The 26,441-nt window shown below is 46.3% G+C and overlaps 1 protein-coding gene across 4 annotated transcripts in view; it reads right to left on the bottom strand.

Moving 5' to 3' along the window:
* The window catches only part of LOC135913477 (4-pyridoxate dehydrogenase-like), a 158,867-nt gene that overhangs the window by 42,220 nt on the left and 90,206 nt on the right, over nt 1-26,441 (bottom strand). For 3 of the 4 annotated variants that reach the window (XM_065446033.2, XM_065446032.2, XM_070524536.1), the window contains exons 7-10: nt 21,082-21,249; nt 15,350-15,491; nt 7,345-7,496; nt 5,788-5,965 (exon numbers count right to left, since the gene is read on the bottom strand). In XM_065446033.2, coding sequence (XP_065302105.2) covers nt 5,788-5,965; nt 7,345-7,496; nt 15,350-15,491; nt 21,082-21,249 — 640 coding nt within the window. The remainder of the gene's footprint in view (nt 1-5,787; nt 5,966-7,344; nt 7,497-15,349; nt 15,492-21,081; nt 21,250-26,441) is intronic. The other variant, XM_070524537.1, reaches the window with a different exon arrangement.

Raw genomic sequence — 26,441 nt, 5'->3', positions numbered from 1 at the left:
ACATTAACAACACTAGAAGTGGTCTTATTAATTTCACCCGCCGTGGTTGCTTAGTGGCTATGGTGTTGGGCTGCTAAGCACGAGGTCGCGGGATCGAATCCCGGCCACGGCGGCCGCATTTCGATGGGGGCGAAATGCGAAAACACCCGTGTACTTAGATTTAGGTGCACGTTAAAGAACCCCAGGTGGTCAAAATTTCCGGAGTCCTCCACTACGGCGTGCCTCATAATCAGAAAGTGGTTTTGGCACGTAAAACCACATGATTATTATTATTATTATTAATTTCCACATATTGCCGTCTGTCTGTAAGGCAGGCTTGAATCCATCAAATGATAAAATATGGCATACCCATACATTCCATCTTATAGAGAAGTTTGCCATGCGGCACCTTATTAAAGGCCTTGCTGAAAACAAAGAAAACCACGTCCGTTTGCCCGGTCATATCAAGCACCCGCGCAAATTCGTGTAAAGACAAAATAGTCTGAGTAACTGTGGATAACCCCTGCCTAAATCCGTGCTGATTATCGGACAAAAGATTATGATCGCTCAGGAACTTTCGCAGGCAGCCGGCTACAATATGCTCCAACATCTTACAACAACGGCATGTTACGGAAGCATGCTGATAATTTGAAACTGACAATCGATCACCTTTTTTATATACGGGAACCACACGTGCTTATTTCCAATCTGAAGGAATTTTTCCATTTTCTAAAACCGAACGGCCCAGTCGCGGCAGCTACTGGTACATGGCGCGCTTTCTTTGGCCAGCCTGCGTGTAGGGACGGGATTTGCTGTAACATGCTATCAGTCAAACTTCGCCACACAGGTCTTTGCGGGTCGTTGCCATCTGACGCGCAGTGGGACACGCTTAGTCACGATAATGCCTGGATTGAGCTTCGAAATTTGATGATGAGTACCTAGAATTAGGTGTGATGTTAAAGATATTTGAAAGATTGGCGTGCATTAAAATGTCACTGCCTCCGAAGTAGTATGTAGACAACTCCCCCAAGGTACTAATAAATAAGTTAATGAATGCATGTGTGTTAATTAGTCTTCTGAAGTTCACGTTATTAGCGGCAAAGTACGTACGCCTCGCACCATGTTCGCTGCAGTTATTACTTTTTATAGAGAATCTTTATTGTCTAAAGAAACAACCTGTATGTAAGGCCGTCACAGTCGGCTGTAATATAAGACCATTCTTCAGCATCGAACTCAAAATCTCAATTACAAGAAAGAGAGAAATGAAGAGGAAACGTAGGGAGGTTAACCAAGATATCAGTTACCGGTTTGCTACCCTACACCGGGGATGCGAGATAGGGGTTAGAAAGATGACAGATAGGAAAACGCTAAAAAAGCACAAAAAACAAGCACACATGGAGGCACACACACACACACACACACACACACACACACACACACACACACACACACACACACACACACACACACACACACACACACACAAAAGGCGTTCAAGTTAAAGACGTTCACAAAGGCCAGTAGATCGCAAAAAGCGCAATAGCGCTTGCACGCCTTCTTCTGTGACGTTAGGTCTCTTCGATGGTGTAGAATTCTTTTTTCCGATAGTGGTTGGTCGTCCAGTTGGTCAAGTTCGTGGCGAAGGCATTCCCTCTGTGGACTGTACTGCGGGCAGGCGCACAAAATATGGTCAATAGATTCTTCAGGGCCGCAGTGGTCACAGGTTGGGGTGTCGGTCATCCCTATGCGGAACGTATAGGCTTTGGTAAAGGAAACGTCCAACCACAGTCGATGCAAAAGCGTGGCGTCTCCACGACGAAGCTATGATGGCACTCGAAGACTTAATGTTGGATCAGCGGCGTACAGTCGAGAATTTCTTAAAAGGGGGTCATTCCATTGTTACATGGTGTACTGCCGAGCAAGCAGGCGGAGCTTCCGTGCTGCGTCAGTTCTAGAAAGTGGAATTGTTACGTGGTGCTCCTCAGTATGGGCTGAACGGGCAGCTTGATCGACCCGTTCATTGCCGACAATCCCACAGTGACTTGGAAGCCATTGGAAAGTTATTTTATGGCCTGCATCACTTATATGGTGTAACGTCTCTGTAATGCGAAATATTAGCTGTTCGTGCTGTCCGCGTCTTAAGGGTGACAGTAGAGACTGCAGTGCCGCCTTAGAATCGCCGAATGTCGTCCACTTGTGTGGCTGTTCATTACCAATGTAATGAATGGCAGTAAAGAGCGCTGCGAGCTCTGCTGCCGTCGACTTTGTCACGTGAGTCATCTTAAATTTGATTATTGCGACTGTCGCTGGTATCACGATTGCCACCGAGGAGCTGTTTGGCAAGACAGATCCATCAGTGCAGATATGTGTAGAGTCACGGTAGTTCTCGTACAAAAATAGTAGCTGAGCTGTTTAAGGGCTGGTGATGATAGATCAGCTTTTTTGGTGATGCCAGGCATTGTGAGGTTGATTTTTGGCTGAGCGAGGCACAATGGAGAAATCGAAGGTCTCGCAGCCGGAGTAAAACAAACTGGCAATGATTCATCATGTGCGGTAATCGTTTGGCTGAAAGATGTGCATGGTCTGCCCGGTGGCAGAGAGGCTAAGTGGTAACGAGGAGTCCTGGCTAGATGCCTTATATGGGCCCTGAGCACTTCAGTTTCACTGTGGGTCTTGACAAGGTTATCTCTAGCTATTGCTACCGTAGCCACTGTTGATGCACTCCGAAGCACGCCTAGAAATATCCGGAGCGCTTGCGCCTGAACACTTTGTACTGTGCGTAGCTTCGTTTTACCTGTGTTGGTTATTGCTGGCAAGCTGTATCGCAGAAAGCCTAGAAAAAGCACCCCGCACAGTTGTAACATAGCACTTGTCGACATTCCCCAAGTCTTGCCAGTGAAAAACATGAACAGGTGGCAGAGGCCTGGCAACCGTTTTTTCACGTATGACACGTGAGGGCTGCATGACAAGTCCCTGTTGATTATGATGCCTAGAAACTTGTGCAATCGAACATGTGGTATAATTTGGCCATTTATCATTACGCTGTAGTTTGTCATGTGTTTGCGCGTAAATGGCACTAGTGCGCATTTCTCGGAGGAAATTCCCAGGCCTCGATTACGGAGGTAGATAGCATCCGCCACCCAAACTACAATTACAAGGAAATCGTCCGTTGCATCTATTGGCCTCAAGCAACTTACCGTGTTTCACATATCTGCGGAATATGGAGATACTGTACGCGCGTATACCGATGGTTCTCTCACACCATATGCCTCCACTGCAGCCTCCGTCATCCCACATATGATCATCGCTCGGCGGTTTAAACTAGACCATAGATCGACATCAACTGCCGCAGAACTTGTTGCTATCCGGGAGGCACTTCGATTTCTCTATGAGGAGCCTCCTCACGCATGGACTATTTTCTGCGATTCCGAACCAGCTGTTGAAACGATTGACTGTGTCCTCAGACGGGGCCCGTATTATCCAATGGCTGTAGAAATTACACAGCATCTCGACCACGCAAATATAAATGGCTACAATGTCATCTTTCAGTGGATACCTTCCCACGGTGGCGTGATAGAGAACGAACAGGCAGACGCTGAAGCGAAAACTCCTTTAAATAATGCTTCTGAAGTACGCCTTCCGTCCTCACGAGCAGACACAGGCACACGACGTGTGTCGCGTAATACGCAACCGTACGCTGGAACACTGGACCCAACCAGATCGACGACACAAGCGAGTACAGAAATGGGACCAAGAAATGAAATTTCTTATGCCTCACAAGCTCAAAAGAAGTCAAACAAGCATGGTGCACCGGATTCGCCTTGGTGTCGCATTCACCAACCGTTATAGACATCCGATATGTCGCAGTAATACTAGCCCAAACTGTGAATGCTGTAAGGTACCAGAAACACTTGGTGATATATTTTGCGTGTGTCCCGCGTACACGCAAGAACGACAGCAACTGCCCTCTTCCATTGCAAACGTAGATAAGAGGCCGCTATCAGACGAGTTCCTTTTAGGTCCTTGGCCTAATGCAAACAGCGCCGCCCTGATAACAAATGCCGCTATAGCCTTTCTCCAAGTCACAGGGCTGGACGCACAGCTTTAGAGATGCCACAATTCAGTGAAATTGTATATACGCATCTCTTCCTCAGCATGTCTTCCGTCATCATCATTCATCAGCCTTTTTTTCTCCCCGTCCCTTTTCGCCAGTGTATAGCAGCAGCCCAGAGGAAGTTATAGCTCAGGCCGCCTTCTCTGTCTTACTGTGGATATATATATATATATATATATATATACAGTGAAAGCTCGTTAATTCGAACTTCAATAATTCGAATTTATGGATAATTCGAACCGTACGATTTGGTCCGGCCAAGCTCCACAGAAGTCTATGTATAAAAAAGTCCGTTAATTCGAACGCCAGAAGGTTCCCTCACGGATAATTCGAACTACGCTCGCCTGGCACACGGCCAGAGAAACGCGCCTACTGCCTACACACAAGGCTGTATTGCCTCCGAAACGGAGAGGACGGCGAGAGAAGGCAAAATCGGAAAAAAATCTAACCGACGCGGGGTCAGCCAGAAGGCAGCGGCCGCTGCCGCCTCCCCGTTCTACGTAACCTCCGAGACTTCTCGGCCGTTGCGAATCTCGGAGGCTTCGCAAATCTTGTACAGCTGCTAATGTTGTGCGGAGATAGCACTGCAAGCTCCAAAACACAGCGAATCAAGTACGTCGCAGCTGCGCTTGTAATCAAGAACCAACGAATCAGGGCTTTCGCCACCTTCACATGTTCAGCGTCTTTGTCTCGGCAGTCTTCATCGGTTGTGCACCTCTGTTTTCAGCCTAGGAGGTATCGGCCGTCGCGATTCATTGTGATGGTGTTAAGCCTCGGCTAACGTTCGATTCGGTGGATATCGGTGGTGTGGCACAGTCGGACCCAGAGCTTCGACTTGAAGATGGCGTATGCCGCGGGCACACGCCATCACTTTCTGACACGCCAAATTTCTGACATGCCCTACTGCTTCCAAATCGCAGTGTACTGTTGCCCTCCTTCACTTTCGTTAGTTCGAACTTTCGTTAATTCGAACTGAAGCGGCTTCCCCTTGCGGTTCGAATTAACGAGCTTTTACTGTGTATATATATATATATATATATATATATATATATATATATATATATATATATATATATATATATATATACATATATATATATACATATATATATATATATATATATATATATATATATATATATATATATATATATATATATATATATATATATATATATATATATATATATATATATATAAGCATCGCGACCAGTTCATTGTACTCGTCAAACAATTCACTCACTCGCGCAGACCCTGATGGATGGGCAGAGGAAGCGCCGGCTTAAGAAGTGAAAATTTCCGCTTTTATATACGTCATCGCGTTCAGTGTACGACCAGCGAGGCCACACGCCGTGGTTGTGTAGTGGCTAAGGCGTTGCGCCATGGACTAAGCCCGAGGGCGCGGCATCGAATCCCAGCCGCGGCGGCGCAATTCCAATGGGGTTGGAATGCACGAAACGCCCGTGCACCTTGCGTCGGGTGCACGTTAAAGAACCCCAGGTGGCTAAAATTATTCCGGAGTCCCCCACTACGGCGTGCCTGGTAATCAAATCGTGGTTTTGGCACGTAAAAGCCCAGACAACAATTATAATTTACTTTTCCACCAGTGATGCCGATTCACCTGTATGATGCGAACGCAATCTGCGTCCAGTTAAACATTTGGTGTAAAGTGTAGTTCCTGAACAGTGACGTACCTTTCACGGTTCTCTTGACATCCTCAGCCTGAGAAAGGAAGCGTGGGTCGATGAGCGGCTGGTCGGACGGATTCGTGGCATTCAGTGTCACGGTGCCTCGCGACTTTGGCTGAATCATGACCAGGGTGGCCATGAAACCTTTCTTTCCTTCCATTGGCTTGTAGTACCTTTCGTAGACCTGGAAGGGGAATCATGATAGCCACTCACTTGGCTCTAGATGTTCGAACGGACGCGCCGCTAAAAGTGAATGGGCACTGCGTAAATCAACGGCGTGTAGGCAGTTTCCTGAAAGAGAACTCTCCCATCCACGTGACTGCAATTAAAACGTTACGCAACTTGGTTAACTACGAAGTACTCAGAGTGCGAAGCTTGTCTATGCGCACAGCGTTTGTAGCGAATGGTCGTGTCATCAAGCATGCATGCGCGAGATCGTGGACGTAACAGTGAAAGCTGCATTGCGAGCAAAAATGCCGATGCAAAAATGCCGATGCAATGGGACAAAATGCTTAGAGGTACAACGACACCACCGCGAAATTGGCAAAGCAACCATGCAAATAAAACTTAGAACGACAGAAAGCTGAGCTAGTTGGTAAGGATTCATTATGCAAAAAAAAAGGTGAGGTTCATGTTGTCCACTTCTCTTGTGTCCTGTCTGCACGCCTCACCTTTTTTTGCGTAGCATATAAAACGCTGGTATTACACATCAGTTCTATGCCAGAGAGACAAAAAAAAACTTTATTTAATATCCGGAATGTTTGTGGACTGCGCTCCTGCGTAGGTTCCAGTTTCGAGATATTGATTTTCAAAGTGTCTGACGAAATCTCTTGGCGTTCCGGTTAATTTTGTACTTCAGTGCATAACACAGCGTTTTGTTCAATAAGTAAATGCAACAACCATGCAATTTCACAGCAAGTTTGACGGCGCATATCTCGAAACCAGTGACATCCTCAAAATTTGTTATCCCTAGTCAATATCCCTTGAATACTCACTAGCTGCGATTCGTAGATTGCAATATCTACCATACGGTAAGTAATTAAATGTCGATTACAATAATGGCGTCATTTATTCCATTAAGCATTCTGATATCGTAGGAGTCATGGCCGCCTCATCAAATTATTTTCATCAACAGCTGGAACTGTGCTATCTGCCAAAGACAATATTTAAAGATTTGGTGCAGCTAAAAAAAAAGCAGCATAATGTGTATAAAGTAGGCCACCAACAGTGCGGTCTGTTGATGGTTCCGCTCACTGAAAAGGGAGCTGGCGAGCACGAAAACTGTTTGGTAGAACTTGGCCTAGGAGAGTTAAGAGTGAAGGTTCCGTTACAAGTCGCAAAGCGAGCGAGTTCATAATCGGCCACCGCTAGACAAGGTACCGTGGCTGCTTTAGTAAACCTGCTCGCTCGTAAGTTGGCCTCCCCGAGCGCAACGCGTTGCCGGATGATGACGAACACACTTAAGGATCGTGTCTGCCTAGAAGGGACATTCAGCTCGATCCAACTAAGAAAACACTCAGACGAAGCTTCTTAGTTTGATCGCTCGCAAGTCGTAAGACTCACTTCTTGGGAGACCTGCGGCGGCCTCGGCGGCATGTCACCCGGAAACAGGTCCGTGAGCACGGTCTGTATGTCCGGGAAGTCGTCCGCGCCCCTCCTGTGCTGGCTGCTTGTGAACAGGATCACCTCTGTGCCGCCAGGAATGGCCAGAACACCTGCGATTCACGCGATGCGGCGCGAACCGACGGAGTGTTCTTACTCCTGAAAACAGTCGTCCCATTCGGGACGCCAACTGCCCGCGAAATATTCACTTGGTACCGCTTGGCCAGCAATACTAATAAGCACGCCATAGTCCTATAGTCGCAATGTTCACCTCGAGATTAACGCACCCTCAGTGTCCTCTCTCTATCCTTCCTTTCTTTTCTTTCGTTCTTTTTTTCTCTTTCTTTCGTTATTTATTTGTTTCCCTTTCTTTCTGAGGTACTGACCTATTGCGTCATGTACGCGCCCCAAGTGCGCATTTCCAGTTGGTTGTATATATTCATCTTTCATTGCGAAATAAACGCTCTCTAGCGTTCGCATCATAAGGACTAGACAAGGTGACTTTCTTTCATTGGTGTAGGTATCAGTCGCGACCGCGCCTGCGCTGCCGCGTCTGCACTGCCGCTCTTACGTAGCAGTAGCGACGAGTAAGGAAGGTCCCCACATTTTCAAGGGAGTGTCCAGTGCTAAGCCTCCAGGGACAGCAGACCCGGTAACCACTGCATGCTTACGAATTTCAACGAAGGCACAGATAATTGGAAGCCTTACCTCACCAACTGAGACTTATTTTGAAGCAAATGTCGTTGTTTATTCGGCTAAGAAGAGAGCACTTCCATAGCGACTGCGCTTAGAAGGTCGACTGTACAAGTCCAAATGGGTACGGTAGCACCTCTCAAGTAAATACTTTGAGTTATGACGAAGTAGATGATAAAGCAGATGACGAAGTGATGACTTTAAGTGAATACTAAGGGCCGAAGCCCTATGAATCTGTACACGATTTCGTCATCGCAATCCGACGCATAGCAGACAATTGCAATATTGGGGACTCGCTGAACATGATGCTCCGAGACCGAATTGTCTGCGATATACCTTCAAGTGTACCTTAACAGAAGCAACTTCTGTAAAGAACGACCTAACGCTATAGAGGAAACCCAGTCTGTAGCAATGCGTGCGGAAGCTGAAAAAAGACGGGAAGAAAATATCTGCAGAGGACATACTGTCGGTGCCAATAGTAGAAGCACGTCGAAAGCAACTGTCTTAGAGCGAGCGCGGACGGGAAGCGGTGGTGGCGTAGTGGCTATGGCGTTGCGCGACTGCTCAGCCATTTCGACGGGGGCGACGCGCTAAAATGCTCGTGTACCGGGCCTAAATTGGACTCACTTTAAGGAACTTCACGTGCTAGAAATTCATCCGGAGTACCACACTTCGATGTGCCTCATAATCATATCGTGACGTAAAACTCAACAAACGTATTTCTTTTTTTTTCAAAAAGGCAGCATATCGCGATCAGTATGCCGAAGGTGTGGCACAGACATCGCGGAAGTAGCGCGAAAATTCGGAAGGAAGAACAGAGGCGACGTGCCAAAAAGCTATCTAGCGCTATGTCCTAACGACTCCCTTCTTGGTTCCGAATTTCCACACTGCTTTCGTTATGTCTGTTCCCAACGAGCGCAGGAAACAATTCTGCTGGAAAGCGAGGAAGTTTGAAGACGTGACGCCTATAACTGCTGGGTTAAGTCACGTTGTTATCGTTGCGGCCAACGGATTCACGTGGCAAAAATGTCTTCTGCTGTTAACAGCGCAAAATGCAGACAAGAGACGAGACAAGAAGACACCACAAGCGCTGTTTTCAACAACGTTCATTTTGAAAGAAACACGGCTTCTTATAACCATTGCCCACACGTGTCGCAGTCACGTGATCGCACATCATGTGAAACACGCACTTTTTCTTTTTTGCACTCAAGATAGTGGTTCCACATGCAGCAGCGCTTGTGGTGTCTTCGTGTCTTGTCTCTTGTCTGCATTTTGCGCTGTTAACAGCAGGATGGAAAACCAACAAGCCCAAGCTGCTATTCTAGCGAAAAATGTCTCGTAGCCGCCGTGACTTTGTCGCAACTGAGCGGGCACCTGATGCTATGTTCAGACTATGTTCGTAAGGCGCCGATTTTTCGTAACATGCGTAAGCGGAAGCGCAACAAGCGTATGCGTCTAGTTCCGACTGTGAACGTAAAGGTACCAACGTGCGCAATTCACGCGAAAATCGTGGGTGAGAGTGTTAAAGGGTCGGCAACATTTACGACTGCGATATTACGACCGTTGCGACACAGCCAATCACCGATAAGCTTTCGGTTTCCAACAACTGGTGACGACACTTCCGTGCTCCCATCTGCAGACAGCTCCGGGCGCGGGAAGTGCCATTCCGCCATTCCGTGCGCATGATTAGGTTGGCTGTGTTCGTGTAAATTTGTGCAGTGCGCCTTGCGAGACTGTTTTCAATTCGTGTGGTTTATCCGCCGAGGAAATCGATGGCCCCAGATGCGTGCTCCGAACTTCGATGAGCGGTCTCACTAGGTTTTCTAGGAAGCGCAACTGCTAGGGCGACATGCGCATGAAGTTATGAAGCATCACAGCGTCACCAACTCGGAGCTTGGTGAAAATGTTGTGAAAATCGCCGTCCACGGTCCTGTCGAGAAATACTTGCCGCTCCCAAACCCTTCTGCGTCGCCTTCATCGTCTTTGTGCGATTGAGTACATGACTATAAGTTTTTTTTTAGCGTGAATTTCTTCGATCTCGGCCAGCGGTCGCATGTTGACAGGAGCCATATTTGGCCGCTGGTGACGTCGATTCTGCAGCTCCAAATTTGATTGGCCTGTTGTAAAAGCCGTAATTTACGCAGCAGTAAACGTGAACAAAGGTGCCGGCTTAACTGCCGTAACGTTTTTTACAGCCGCAGCGTTAGATACGCCGAAAGACCTGTTACGCGCGTTACGACCGTAGTGTGAACATAGCTTGACGCGAAAGCATTGGCGGCATACGAGTGGGTATACGTCGAGGGCGGACAGTAGCGGCGGCGCACGTATAGTTAGGGAGGCGTATAATTACCCATAATTTTTAAAAATTTTAAATATGGGATTTTACGTGCCAAAATAACGATATGATTATAAGGCACGCCGTAGTGGGGTACTCCAGAAATTCGGACCCCCTGAGGTTCTTTAACGGGCACGAAATCTAAGTGCACGGACGTTTTCGCATTTTGTCTCCATCGAAATGCGGGCGCCGCGGCCTGGATTCGATCCCGCGACCTCGAGCTTAGCACTGAAGCGGATGACCGAGCTGGAATTCGGACGATGGTACGACCACGGTGGGATGACAGCCGCCGGATGGAGCGACCGCGACGGCATCATGACGACAGCATGATAAATGCATGTCGACACCTGCGTGACGACGACAATGAGATGATGACGAGTGTATGATAACAATGCCGTGACGATGATTGTATCATTGATGCCCGCATAACGACTACGGCATAACGACAGTCGGATGATGAAGCCGTGATGATGGTACGACCACGAAGGCATGACAATAATGGTATGACAACGACTGCGTGACGATGATGACTGACGACATGACGAAAGTCGGATGTCGAAGTTTACTAGCATGACGACGATGGCGCGACCGCGACATCATCACGACGACGTTATGCCAACAAATGTGATGAGGATTGCATGACATCGTTATGAAAACAATGAAATGACGAAGATAATATGACAACTATGGCGTGACGACAACGGCATGATGTGAGTCGGAGGACGAAGCTGAATTGACGAAGGTGGTATGACCACGACGGTCTGACAACGGATGCATGATAGCTACTGCCTAATGACGATGGCATGACACTGGTGGCATAATCATAACTGAATGACACCAATGTGGTAACAACAGAATGACGAAGAAAGATTGACATCGATGGAATCACGAAGGTGGCATGGTGGCGGCGGCATGGCGGCAATGGGATAACGTTACTGAAGTGATGACGATGGCAAAAGGACAGTAACAACGACGGCATGACGTCAATGGCGTAATTACGACTGTGTGACGACAATGGCGTCGCAGAGTCAGATCATGAAGCTGGAATGAAGACGATTGAATGACCACGACGACGCTGTTGCGACCGCGTGACAGCGAATACTTGACGACTGTATGAAGACGATGGCACGACGACGACGGCCTTATGAGATTGGAAACATTGGTTGCGCTTTTTAGACAATCACGAGGAAGGAAGACAGGACAGGCGTAAGGCCTTATGAGTGTCATATGACAAAGCTGGAATTACGACGAAGGCATGACCACGACGACATCACGAACGACCATGAGCACATACCTAGTGACGAAAGAGGCAGGCTACTGGGTTGGTCACCCGCCGTGGTTGCTCAGTGGCTATGGTGTTGGGCTGCTGAGCACGAGGTCGCGGGATCGAATCCCGGCCACGGCGGCCGCATTTCGATGGGGGCGAAATGCGAAAACACCCGTGTGCTTAGATTTAGGTGCACGTTAAAGAACCCCAGGTGGTCAAAATTTCCGGAGTCCTCCACTACGGCGTGCCTCATAATCAGAAAGTGGTTTTGGCACGTGAAACCCCAAATATTATATTATTATACTGGGTTGGCGTAGGACGGACGGACAGTCGACGGACGGACGGATGGATGGATGGACGGACGGACGGACGGGTGGGTGGGTGGGTGGATGGATGGCGGGCAGGCTCAGAAAGGCTGAAGTAGGCAAAGAATGCTAATCCTCGTCACGCCCTCGTTGTGATACAGTCGTAAAGAATTCGCTGTCGCACCGTCATCGTGATGCCGTCGTGATCTTTCAATCGTGGTCATTCTAGCTTCGTGGCCTGGCTCGTCATACTGTCGTCTTCATGCCTTCTACTCAGACCCAGTGGTCCAAGTTGCCTAACTGCATAGGCCTTCGTGGTCTTGATGCCATCGTGTTCGTTGCATCGTCGTCATTCCAGCTTTATCGTCCGACTCTCGCCATGCCGTCGTCATCGCTCCATCGTCATCACGCAGTCGTCGCCAGGCCGCGGTCACTCTGTCGTTATATCATTGTCATCACTTGAGTAACGTCATCCTTTTGTCATCGTGCCGTCATCACCATAGTACATTCGTCGTTACATCGACATCACTCTTTCTATGCCATTTCATCGTAACATACTGTCGTTATTAAATCGATATTATGCCGCCCTTGTCCTGCCGTCATCGTCAGAGGGTCGCTATCAAGCACCCGTTGTCAGACTGCGGTCGTTATGCCGTCGGGGTCGTGCAATCACCGTCAAACCGGCTTCGTCAAAAGACTCGCGTCATGCCGTCGTCGTCACGCCAATGTAGTCATAGAGGTGTCATGATACGGTCATCGTTAAGCCATTGTCATCGCACACTCGTCCTCTTTCATTGTCCTCATGACATTTTCACGCCATCGTCGTCATTGCGTTGTCTTCGTAGAGTCGTCGTCGGGATGCCGCCGCGGTCACTATTTCGTCTTCATTGAACTGTTCACGTCAGATTCTCATCCTGCCGACGTCGTGAGCCATCGTCGTCACACAGTCGTCGTCACACCGTCGCCATAATGTCATCGTCGTCCCGCTTCACCATCGATATCGCTTCAGTAACGCCATCCCGTCATCATCCCGCCACCTTCGTCCATCCATCGAAGTCATTCGTTGTTCGTCGTTGCATCCTATACATGCTGCGGTCATGCAATCGTGATTAGACCGCGGTGGTCATGTGATCGTTGTCGTTGCGTCGTCGGCAGACAGCCAAAATCATGCGTCCGTCGCCATGCCGCCGTGCCATCGTCGCCATTTCAGCCTCTTCGTCCGGTTGTCGCCGTACCATCGTCGTCATGCAATCGCCGTCATTGAGTCATCTCGCGGTCCACATGCCGTCGTCACCACGCTGTTGCCGTTACATCGTCACCATAACTTAAAAATCGACATCTCAGTGTCATCATACATTGCCATTGAGGTCCCATCGATACCATTCAGTCTTCGTCATTCTATCGGCACTGCGTCAGCGTCTCACAGTCGGCGCCATGCTTACACGCTCGCAAGCGACCCTGGAAAGCGAGTGCGGTAGCAAAGTGGGACGACGCAGTATGTGGCGCATACAGCCGAAGCAATCAATTACCACGACACGTGTCGAATAAACAACACTTCTGGAATATGGTCTGTCGATACATGGCTCGCATGCTATACACATTACCGTTGGCAGTCATCGAGAGGCAAGTTCTGCCGAAATTTTCTTCTTTTCGTTTTTTAGCAACACTGAAAAGATATGGTTTCTGAAGCTGTTTATTGTTTCAAAGACAAAGGCTTGCTTTCAAAAATCATAGCTTTACCCATTTCAGGAATTCGAATAGAGTAAATTATTTGGTATGCATATATAATTTGTCCAGTGACTACGGCCGCGCATATCGCAGCTAGAAAAGGCAACAAAAGCGCTGCTGCGATTTTTGAAAGCTACCGGATTGAGTCGTTAAAAGCAGACTCCAGTTCACCAACTATTTCGTACCGTCGAGGCATCGCCACTCTATCATTATTTCACAATTCCTTTTTTTTGGCAGTCCGCTTGCCATCGCACCCTATATTTCACCGCCGACACGAACATCGCGTCGTACTGGCCATTCATTAAGTGTCGTCGCACCAAAACACGCACTGTCACTTTTTCGTCCTCGTTATTCCCTCGTGTAGTTGTAGACCGGAACGGCCTTCCTTACGACATCGCTGCCTTCACCAGTTCATCTGCATTCATGGAAGAAGCGTCATCAATTCTCTCACCTTAACTAATATTGTTTTAACTATTGTTGTAATCCCACCACTTATGCAATACCCCCGTGTGGGGTCTTTAAGGAAATAAAGAAAGAAAGAGAAAGAAAGAAAACGTGACCCTCTGTGATCCGGAATGAGCGGCCGTCAGTGACATAGAGCAGAAAATTCCTACCACGTCGGCAACATCCACAGTGGACTTTCTCTTCTTCTTTCAATCTATCCCTCCCCTTTTTCGTTCACCCAGCGTAGGGTAGCCAACCGGGCTCAGTCCTGGTTAACCTCCCTGCCTTTCATTTATCATTTTCTCTCTCTGTCTCTCTCTTTCTCTGAAGCTCAGCTAAAGGCAATTATTGCACATAAATAGTTCGCTCTAGTAAGGTACAAATGTAATTGATTGATTGTTTTTGTTAACACAAGTAATACTGAGCGACCACATCATAAGAAATACAGCCTAAATATGACCGCGAACAGAACCGGTATAATCAAGAGCACAATAACGAGCTTTACATTGTGCTAGGCGCTCAGTTTGTCGTAGTTTTATCCGGCGAAAATCTGCAATAACGGAGTGCCAATGACACCCAGAAGCACTTAACGTTGAATAAAAGTAAAGCAATTTAATGTCGTGGCGTTGACAACATTTCGTACAATTGATACTAGTGAACATGTTCCGAACGTAATTGATAAACAAGTGGCGTTTTGTCAGCAGCAAAAAACTCCATAACCCATTTTTAAAGCAGGGAATTAGATCCAAAGGTGCTTTAAATGTAGGCACATTACAATTTTGTTTTTCCGAACCACGAGACCTGGATCCGAGCAACAGGGCAAGCTCGTTAAGCGTGCTGTGTTCGACTCGCTTCTGGCCTTCGCTGACGAGTCTGGTTTGCTATTCAGACTGTGAGGCCCATTTGGACAGCTGAGTTACCGACATCAGTTTGCCCCTCCCTTTCCACCAAATTCCATACCTGAATTTCCGTACCTCCCCAACATAGGCCAAAGCGCCAGCCTTTCCAAAAAGGATGGCATTCCTTAGACAACGAAGGTGTTGAACTGAAATACCCTTGCACAGCGTTTCTAAGTTGCAGCGCACTTGCGTGCCTAATATGAAGTCATATGCTGGATCCCTCAATGTATAGACGCATAGATGTATAGATGCAATGCATGCTGAAGGTGTCAGCGGCAGTAAACAGCATGCGTACCAGTCCTGTTGTAAGCATACTGTTGAATGGCGGAGATGTTGAAGACGCCAACTTCGTCCTTTGGGGTGGTGACCACGAGACCCGTGAAGACCACGTGGTCCTGAAGACCTCGGCCAACAGGAAGGTCAGCCACGACGGGTATCTGGCAATAACGGGAAATTTGGTTCAGCATTCGATTTAAACGTGTCATTTGTACCGGTCAATCTATGTCATCTTACAGGCACACAATTAGCGTGAAAAGGACACGAACCACATGAATGACGGAAAATGCATACACAGCGCTTCTGCGCTGACCGTTCGAGGAACCGATACGATCCTATAGACACTTACATTTAATGTAATTTTTAATGCAGGAATCTATATCAAAATCGGTACCGTGCTTGCCTATAAAAACGATTTCTCCGTCCCCGTGTATTTCGATAGGAACTTCCGAGATAAAGCTTCCGCTTAAATGTGTGTGGATCAAATGCAGCCTTTGCAACGATTCAGCCGTTATCAGCAGTATTTTCCAATGTCTCGAGACAACTTTACACCAAGTTTATACTTGGTGGAAAACGGAATCCTGTTAAGTGTAATCTGTGGCGTGACCTAAACGCTTCTGGCCTAATTAGAGGCGTCGCAAATATTTACTGAACCCTCGTTCTTTCTCACGTAATTGTTCTGCGGAAGCCCGCAAGCTGAAGAAAAGTTATTAAGGGAAAATGATACAGCCACCCAATCGCAGCAACTTCTACAAAAGAAACCCATACGGGTTCCCCGAAAGAAAAGCCTCGCAGTTGAAGAAAAATTCGTCCTCGTCCAGGAAGTTCGTAGTAGGCTTCCGTGGTGTCTTAGGTGAACTAAACAAATGTATTTTGTGGGTGGGCATTGTGTGTTTGCTCTCTATAAAAATTATTTTGTGAATAGTCGTGAGTGAGCTTAGCTTATGTTGCCGGTCTATATGTGTGGATGAATTACCATCTCCGTGAAAAAAAAGATTATTTAGCGAGTGCTCGAAAGCGTTGTATGCGACCTAGGTTTAAACGGGCCAGTTATATGTAAGAAACGTTTTAATATGTGAGATTCATTCACAAGCAATCAAAATTCTTATTCCAACTGCTGGACAGAAACAGCTGCGCTGGTAGTTAGATTGTGATTCTGCAAGGTCTCAGAAGTCACAGGAAGGACATTAACATGGACTTTGCATCACACAGTTCCCGTTTTAAGTTATTTATGCAAAAGAGAACGCGTTTACCCAATACAATGTGTAGCCAATTGGCCCCAACTACTTCTTTTTGAGTGCTCCACTTAAAAAAGAAACAGCTGGTATATATGAACCCCAATGACACAGACATGTCAGAACAGTGGCTTGTGAGTGGCGCGGAGGAAGGTGAAGTTACGTACCTAATTTATCTGCAACTACTCGTCATTGACAAGGTCACAGATGCTTGGCTCACACACGTGTTTTAGTTTTACTGTCTTCACGGGAATCACCTCGCACATGAACTCGGCGAGATGTTTACAATGGGAGCAAAAGCATGTGTGTGAACCAAGCCTTCTGTGACCTTGCCTCATAGTGAGATAAACTTTTTAAGGCCCGTTCTGACCAGCGGCAGATAAACTGCGACTCTGATTGAATTTAATTGAATTGCCTTTATATACTACTAAGCATACAATTTATGGGGGATTTAAGGAAAACGTTCGGCACAGCAACTTCACGGGCCTTAAAACACAGTCTAGCGGCAGGCATACACACTCATTTAGGATCGCCAATAAAAAACAATGCAATGAAATGTTGGCTTAAACTTGTGCCAGAAAAAAAAAGAAACGCAATGTAAGAAAACACTAACAAACCAAGAAAGACACGCAATCCGTAGTTTACACATTAGCAATACAAACAGTGAGAAATATGAAGCGAAAAGATCAGCCACGTTAGTACATCGCTGAAGAACTCATACAAACGCGGAACAGGACAAGGAGTGACATCGATGTTATTGCACATGAATGTATTTAACAGGTATGGTACGCAATGATGTAGCATTCGAAAAACGAAGTCAGCGCGAGGGTGTGGCCCAGGCTAGTATTCAGGTGACCGTGTGCTGTATTCTGTTCTGTTTCTGAACAACTGCGTTGAGGACGTAACGCGCGACTGGTTTTGTTTCTCGTCCTTACGATAAGCTAACGACAGCCTGAAGTCTTGCAGAGAGTGCAGCGTGAGTAATTTTGACTCTTTGAAGTGAGATGCAGTATGAGCATCTGCTGGAGCGTCACAGATAGTCCTAATTACCTTTTTTTTGAAGCAGGAATAATCGATTTATGTTGGCAGCAGGCGTCGTACTACACACCAGACAGCAGTAGTGTATATGCCTCAGGAAGAGAGGATTGGATAAGAGAAGTTTGATTTTCCGTGGCTGCAGTTTTAATTAATTATGGGGTTTTACGTGCCAAAACCACATTCTGATTATGAGGCGCGCCGTAGTGGAGGACTCCGGAAATTTCGACCACCTGGAATCCTTTAACGCGCACATAAAACTAAGTCATCATCATCAGCCTGGTTATGCCCACTGCACGACAAAGGCCTCTCCCATACTTCTCCAACAACCCCGGTCATGTACTAATTGTGGCCGTGTCGTCCCTGCAAACTTCTTAATCTCATCCGCCCACTTAACTTTCTGCCGCCCCCTGCTACGCTTCCCTTCCATTGGAATCCAGTCCGTAACCCTTAATGACCATCGGTTATCTTCCCTCCTCATTAAATGTCCTGCCCATGCCAATTTCTTTTGCTTGATTTCAATTATGATGTCATTTACTCGCGTTTGTTCCCTCACCCAATCTGCGCTTTTCTTATCCTTTAACGTTACACCCATCATTCTTCTTTCCATAGCTCGTTGCGTCGTCCTCAATTTGAGTAGAACCCTTTTCGCAAGCCTCCAGTTTTCTGCCCGTACGCGAGTACTGGTAAGACACAGCTGTTATACACTTGTCTCTTGAGAGATAGTGGCAACCTGCTGTTAATGATTTGAGAATGCCTACCAAACGCACCCCAGCCCATTCTTATTCTTCTGGTTATTTCAGTCTCATGATACGGATCCGTGGTCACTACCTGCCCTAAGTAGATGTATTCCCTTACCACTTCCAGTGCCTCGCTACCTATCGTAAACTGCTGTTCTCTTCTGAGACTGTTAAACATTACTTTAGTTTTCTGCAAATCCATTTTCAGACCCACCCTTCTGCTTTGCCTCTCCAGGTCAGTGAGCATGCATTGCAATCGGTCTCCTGAGTTACTAAGCAAGGCAATATCATCAGCGAATCGCAAGTTACTAAGGTATTCTCCATCAACTTTTATCCCCAATTCTCCCCACTCCAGGTCTCTGAATACTTCCTGTAAACACGCTGTGAATAGCATTGGAGAGGTCGTATTTCCCTGTCTGACGCCTTTCTTTATTGGGATTTCGTTGCTTTCTTTATGGAGGACTACGGTGGCTGTGGAGCCACTATAGATATCTTTCAGTATTTTTACATGTGTCTCATCTACACCCTGATCCTGTAATGCCTCCATGACTGCTGAGGTTTCATCTGAATCAAACGCTTTTTCGTAATCGATGAAAGCTACATATAAGGGATGGTTATATTCCGCACATTTCTCTACCACCTGATTGGTAGTGTGAATATGGTCTATTGTTGAGTAGCCTCTACGGAATCTTGCCTGGTCCTTTGGTTGACAGAAGTCTAAGGTGTTCCTGATTCCATCTGCGTTTACCTTAGTAAATACTTTGTAGGCAACGGACAGTAAGCAGATCGGTCTATAATTTTTCTAGTCTTTGGCGTCCCTTTTCTTAAGGATTAGGATTATGTTAGCGTTCTTCCAAGATTCCGGTACGATCGAGGTCATGAGGCATTGCGTATATTGGGTGGCCAGTTTTTCTAGAACAATGTTTCCACCATCCTTCAACAAATCTGCTGTTACCTGATCTTCCCCAGCTGCCTTCCCCCTTTGCATAGCTCCCAAGGCGTTCTTTACTTCTTCCGGCGTTACTTGTGGGATTTCAAATTCCTCTCGACTATTCTCTCTCACATTATTGTCGTGGGTGCTACTGGTACTGTATAAATCTCTATAGAATTTCTCAGCCACTTGAACTATCTCATCCATATTAAGCAACAAGCATGTCACAAACGCTGGATATCTATGGCTTCTGCAACAGTTACCTTGACTTTATTCCGCTAAAACATGTCTGCTCACAACGAGTAGTTCATGGTATAATATCGAATTTTTGCATTTCTTAACAGAAACGCTCGGCAGCAGCACGATGACTTAACACTGCAGTTTAGATTCTACCAGCACCACTTGCTTAACTGCTTCTCAAAATTAGGCGGTTCTTCGCATGTTTACTTTAAGTGGCGGCAATTTAGTGGTGTTTGTTGCTCGAGGAATGAACATGACGAACCTGTTTGGCGAACTGACACAGGCTGCGGGACCCAAATTGTTTAGTGAAGTATGCCTCTTGGACCGTATGGCTGCAGCCAGAAAAAAGCCGAAGCGTCATTCATTAGTAGTATGGGACATATTGAAGATATCATAATTCCAAAGTGGAGGGTCAAAAATCAAGTGACATATGTAACGCATGGAGCGTCTTCCTTATGAAGGTTTGCGAGGTTCTCTTTTATGTACTGACGAAGCGAATGGTTCTCCATTTGTATAATTAAAAAACGCTGGATCGAGACATGGTGAGGCAGACGGTGTCTGAATTTTCCTTTTCTAGGCAACCTAAGCTGCGCTGTAATACCTCTAGTATACTTTAGGCATGGCAATTGGCGCTGTAAAAAAACTCTTCATGGTTTCAATTCGAAGTCGTAGTGAACTGATGGGTTTCGCGAACATAGCGTGCCTCGCCATACGGACAGTCGGTTGCTACCGTTGCGTGAGGGGTGTGCCATATTGTCGATAAAAGCTGCTGAGGGCCACCATGAAACATTAGATCGCTTACAATTGATTGGCTCTCGATCTTAACCACGAAACATTTCTTTAGGGTAATTGCTACTGCTGTATTTTTGAATTAAATATGTAATTACTCTACATAACGCGCGGTCGTGTTAGCAGCCATGAGCAATTCGTTTTATGGAGGCCTGTTTCAGAGAGCGGTGAAATAGCAGGAAACTTTTTCGCACGGAATGCGCGCCTAACTCTTCCTTTTACGCATTAATAAAGTGGTCATAGTTTACTAGAACAACTCCCCAGAGTAATAAGATTCATTAGGCCAGCTTCACCGGGCAGAGTCTTTCTAACACGGATACATGTTGACACTAAATACCAAGATTTTTCTTTCATTTAAAATGCAATATCTCTCATAGCCAAGTACTAAGGGAATGTTAAGTCTTTAGCAAGGTATCATGCACGACTTCGCGTGTTGAATTGTTGAATTCGCAGACATTCTTCTTACGCAAAATTTATGGAGAGACACGACGCACATATGCATTGCAAATCCATTAGACCCCTTCAACGCTACATAGCTTGCGATATCTAAGCCGCAAATTTTCTCGACTCACGTGCTTTTGAATAAGGAACTGTGGTTCAGTCATGGCAGCAGAAAGAAGCCGACATATCATTCGATAAGCATACGGCTCGAGCCACCCGTGCCCCAAGCATGCACGAAGGGATCGAGCGCACCCGGCAGCCGTGAGAGCAGGAGCGAGCGGCGTCCTGGCCGTGACGTCACTCGTGAGAGGGCGCCATTCCAAGTTCTCGCCGCTATTACCTTGAGTGTCTCCAGGTCTTGCCTAGGTCCCACTCCAGACAGTAGCAGTAACTTTGCCGAATTGATGGCGCCGGCAGACACGATCACCTCGCGCGTTGCCGCCACGAATCCAACTTTGCAATTCTTCGTAAACTTCACGCCTGAGGCCCGCTTGCCTTCAAAGGTTACCTTCGTTGCGAAAAAAAAAGGAAACAATGGAAAGAAGATTTTGAAACAAAAACCACCAACACCTGCTAGGTCAAGAAGGCGCCGTCGGAGTCCACGTACAAAGAGAGGGAATAATACATTTAACTGATAGCTTAAGGAGTATTTGCGAGCTCTGCACGTAAGCTGGTTGGAACGTGGCTGGTTGCGTCATAACTACACCAGCAAAGGCTCAGCAAAATAGTCTAGACATCATAAAAGGGTATACTCAAAGAACTGGGCTCGCAATAACGAAATTAGGGGAAAGAGGGGGGGGGGGGACTTGACCGAGTGTTGCAGCGTGATTTTTAGAGGCAGCAAGGCAGGGTAAGGCTTTTGCACCCCCCTGTATTAAGTATGTCAAAGTATGTAACCACTCCCCCCACCCCCCGCTACTTTTGAAAGCGGGCGCTTTCGGATGCACGCTGTAAAATCCATCAATGCAGCAGCTAAGTCCAAATGTTCTATCTGAATGCATTGGCCACGTGTGCAACGCCCTTCCTTCTCCCCCGTGGTTTGGGCAGCGAGAATTCGCTCTCGCCGAGAAGAGCTGTAGCAGGCGACGAACGGGGTGCGCTACACACGTTGTCATTGCGGACAAGGCTGGCGCTGGGCACTTGACGCCATAGCAAATTTCACGTTGCGCCTCTTGCGTCATACCCAGTTTCCTTGAGGCCACCTAATCATACTTGAAAACGAAAAATCATCTCGCTATATTTAACCTAAAGGCGGGGGCAGGGCTCCGATTAAAGCATTTTAACCTGCCACGCCCAACGATGGCCTGCCTTACTGCATGATATTGTTGTATTATAAAATACCGGAACTATATATATATATATATATATATATATATATATATATATATATATATATATATATATATATATATATATATATCAGACGCTGTCGAATTTCATTGTGTAATCGCCACTTACCTAAATATGTTGGTGAGGACGACCTTCAGGAATGTCGACAGTTGAGCGCGTTGGTGGCCAATTATTTTGGCAGTGGTATTATTTTTGTTATTTTTGTGCGTGTGTATGTGTGTGTGTGTGTGTGTGTGTGCGTGTGTGTGTGTGCGTGTGTGTGTGCGTGTGTGTGTGTGTGTGTGTGTGTGTGTGTGTGTGTGTGTGTGTGTGTGTGTGTGTGTGTGTGTGTGTGTGTGTGTGTGTGTGTGTGTGTGTGTGTGTGTGTGTGTGTGTGTGTGTGTGTGTGTGTGTGTGTGTGTGTGTGTGTGTGTGTGTGTGTGTGTGTGTGTGTGTGTGTGTGTGTGTGTGTGTGTGTGTGTGTGTGTGTGTGTGTGTGTGTGTGTGTGTGTGTGTGTGTGTGTGTGTGTGTGTGTGTGTGTGTGTGTGTGTGTGTGTGTGTGTGTGTGTGTGTGTGTGTGTGTGTGTGTGTGTGTGTGTGTGTGTGTGTGTGTGTGTGTGTGTGTGTTTGTCCAATTTAAGCTTAGGCTGTTTCAACGTAAGAGTTACATTAGCACACGTTCCCTGGCAGAAGTAGAAAATTTACAGATTTCATGTTTTGAGTAAACAGGGGCCACATTTTGGGTCATATACATCGAAAACTTGAAATGTGTAGGTTACTTATGTGCTTTTAAAATATTCACTAAACACCTGCGTTCTCCTAATTCTTAAGCGTTATTTAGTTGCTTATCCCGGTTTCCTCAGTAAACTGTTCCATGCACGAGGAAATTTTGTTGAAGTAAGAATCGTGTGCTGACTGACGAGTGATAAATGTTTAATCCGTGTGGGTTGACTGCCGCCTTTGTAGAAAGATGCTTACTCAGGCTTTCCTATGTGCCATACCGCCATTATGTAAAATGCTTCCCAGACTCCTAATGGTAGGAACTTCAAATTCCGTGAAATTAGGGAAAATTTGAAGCGTGATTCATTGCGACGCTTTCACGCATTTGCTTTAAATGTGCCGTTGTAAATACCGAAAGCTCATTTCTTTATATATATATATATATATATATATATATATTTTAAGTCTCATTTAGAAATTTCGAACGAAAACAAGGTGTTTTGTTTAGTTCACCGAAGACACTGGAGAAACAACATGCTAGCCTCGCATGACGAACAATTTTATATCATCATCATCATCAGCCTGGTTACGCCCACTGCAGGGCAAAGGCCTCTCCCATATTTCTCCAACAACCCCGGTCATGTACTAATTGTGGCCATGCCGTTCCTGCAAATTTCTTAATCTCATCCGCCCACCTAACTTTCTGCCGTCCCCTGCTACGCTTCCCTTCCCTTGGGATCCAGTCCGTAACCCTTAATGACCATCGGTTATCTTCCCTCCTCATTACATGTCCTGCCCATGCCCATTTCTTTTTCTTGATTTCAACTAAGATGTCATTACCTCGCGTTTGTTCCCTCACCCAATCTGCTCTTTTCTTATCCCTTAACGTTACACCTATCATTCTTCTTTCCATAGCTCGTTGCGTCGTCCTCAATTTCAGCAGAACCCTTTTCGTAAGCCTCCAGGTTTCTGCCCCGTAGGTGAGTACTGGTAAGACACAGCTATTATACACTTTTCTCTTGAGGGATAATGGCAACCTGCTGTTCATGATCTGAGAATGCCTGCCAAACGCACCCCAGCCCATTCTTATTCTTCTGATTATTTCTGTCTCATGATCCGGATCCGCAGTCACTACCTGCCCTAAGTAGATGTATTCCCTTACCACTTCCAGTGCCTCACTACCTATCGTAAACTGCTGTTCTCTTCCGAGACTGTTAAACATTACTTTAGTTTTCTGCAGATTAATTTTAGACCCACTCTTCTGCTTTGCCTCTCCAGGTCAATGAGCATGCATTGCAGTTGGTCCCCTGAGTTACTAAGTAAGGCAATATCCTAACTATGTGTCGAATCAGCTAGGCAGGGCGGGACATGAACAAGATTGTACTGTGTGACGTAAATAGAAGGGAAAAAAAAAAGAGGGAAAAGTTTCTCCTTTTATTTTTTGACACCTGTGATGACCTTGCCTAGACCAAGGAAATATTTTTGAGTGGTCCTGCGCAGTAGCAGTCCCCCACCCCCTCCCCCTGTGTACATAAAGCCCTGTTTCCAATGAATAAAACTCAGTTGAAGTCCGGCGTTTGTGTTGTCTTTCTCGCCTCGTCCTTGTTCAAATGTGCGCTGGAACTATGTTTCACAATGCTAATCATAACCAACTAGCCCAGCTGTCCATACTAAGGCAATATCATCAGCGAATCGCAAGTTACTAAGGTATTCTCCATTAACTTTTATCCCCATTTCTTCCCAATCCAGGTGTCTGAATACCTCCGTAAACAAGCTGTGAATAGCATTGGAGAGATCGTATCTCCCTGCCTGACGCCTTTCTTTATTGGGATTTTGTTGCTTTCTTTATGGAGGACTACGGTGGCTGTGGAGCCGCTATAGATATTTTTCAGTATTTTTACATATGGCTCGTCTACACCCTGATTCCGTAATGCCTCCATGACTGCTGAGGTTTCGACAGAATCAAATGCTTTCTCGTAATCAATGAAAGCTATATATAAGGGTTGGTTGTATTCCGCACATTTCTCTATCACCTGATTGATAGTGTGAATATGATCTATTGTTGAGTAGCCTTTACGGAATCCTGCCTGGTCCTTTGCTTGACAGAAGTCTAAGGTGTTCCTGATTCTATTTGCGATTACCTTAGTAAATAGTTTGTAGGCAACGGACAGTAAGCTGATCGGTCTATAATTTTTCAAGTCTTTGGCGTCCCCTTTCTTATGGATTAGGATTATGTTAGCGTTTTTCCAAGATTCCGGTACGCTCGACGTTATGAGGCATTGCGTATACAGGGTGGCCAGTTTCTCTAGAACAATCTGCCCACCATCCTTCAGTAAATCTGCTGTTACCTGATCCTCCCCAGCTGCCTTCCCCCTTTGCATATCTCCCAAGGCTTTCTGTACTTCTTCCGGCGTTACCTGTGGGATTTCGAATTCCTCTAGACTATTTTCTCTTTCATTATTGTCGTGGGTGGCACTGGTACTGTATAAATCTTTATAGAACTCCTCAGCCACTTGTACCATCTCATCCATATTAGTAATGATATTGCCGGCTTTGTCTCTTAACGCATATATCTGATTCTTGCCAATTCCTAGTTTATTCTTCACTGTTTTTAGGCTTCCTCCGTTCCTAAGAGCATGTTCAATTCTATCCATATTATACTTCCTTATGTCAGCTGTCTTACGCTTGTTGATTAACTTCGAAAGTTCTGCCAGTTCTATTCTAGCTGTAGGGTTAGAGGCTTTCATACATTGGCGTTTCTTGATGAGATCTTTCGTCTCCTGCGATAGTTTACTGGTATCCTGCCTAACGGAGTTACCACCGACTTCCATTGCACACTCCTTAATGATGTCCACAAGATTGTCGTTCATTGCTTCAACACTAAGGTCCTCTTCCTGAGTTAAAGCCGAATACCTGTTCTGAAGCTTGATCTGGAATTCCTCTATTTTCCCTCTTACCGCTAACTCATTGATCGGCTTCTTATGTACCAGTTTCTTCCGTTCCCTTCTCAGGTCTAGGCTAATTCGAGTTCTTACCATCCTGTGGTCACTGCAGCGCACCTTGCCGAGCACGTCCACATCTTGTATGATGCCAGGGTTAGCGCAGAGTATGAAGTCGTTTTCATTTCTAGTCTCGCCGTTCGGGCCCCTCCACGTCCACTTTCGGCTATCCCGCTTGCGGAAGAAGGTATTCATTATCCTCATATTATTCCGTTCCGCAAACTCTACTAATAACTCCCCCCTGATATTCCTAGTGCCTATGCCATATTCCCCCACTGCCTTGTCTCCAGCCTGCTTTTTGCCTACCTTGGCATTAAGGTCACCCATTAGTATAGTGTATTTAGTTTTCACTCTACCCATCGCTGATTCCACGTCTTCATAGAAGCTTTCGACTTCCTGGTCATCATGACTGGATGTAGGGGCGTAGACCTGTACAATCTTCATTTTGTACCTCTTATTAAGTTTCACAACAAGACCTGCCACCCTCTCGTTAATGCTATAGAATTCCTGTATGTTACCAGCTATACTCTTATTAATCAGGAATCCGACACCTAGTTCCCTTCTCTCTGCTAAGCCCCGGTAGCACAGGACGTGCCCGCTTTTTATCACTGTATATGCTTCTTTTGGCCTCCTAACTTCACTGAGCCCTAT

This window comes from Dermacentor albipictus, chromosome 8 (assembly GCF_038994185.2).
Source record: "Dermacentor albipictus isolate Rhodes 1998 colony chromosome 8, USDA_Dalb.pri_finalv2, whole genome shotgun sequence".
Classification (NCBI taxonomy): Eukaryota; Metazoa; Arthropoda; class Arachnida; order Ixodida; family Ixodidae; genus Dermacentor; species Dermacentor albipictus.
This window is presented reverse-complemented; position numbering and strand designations above follow the sequence as displayed.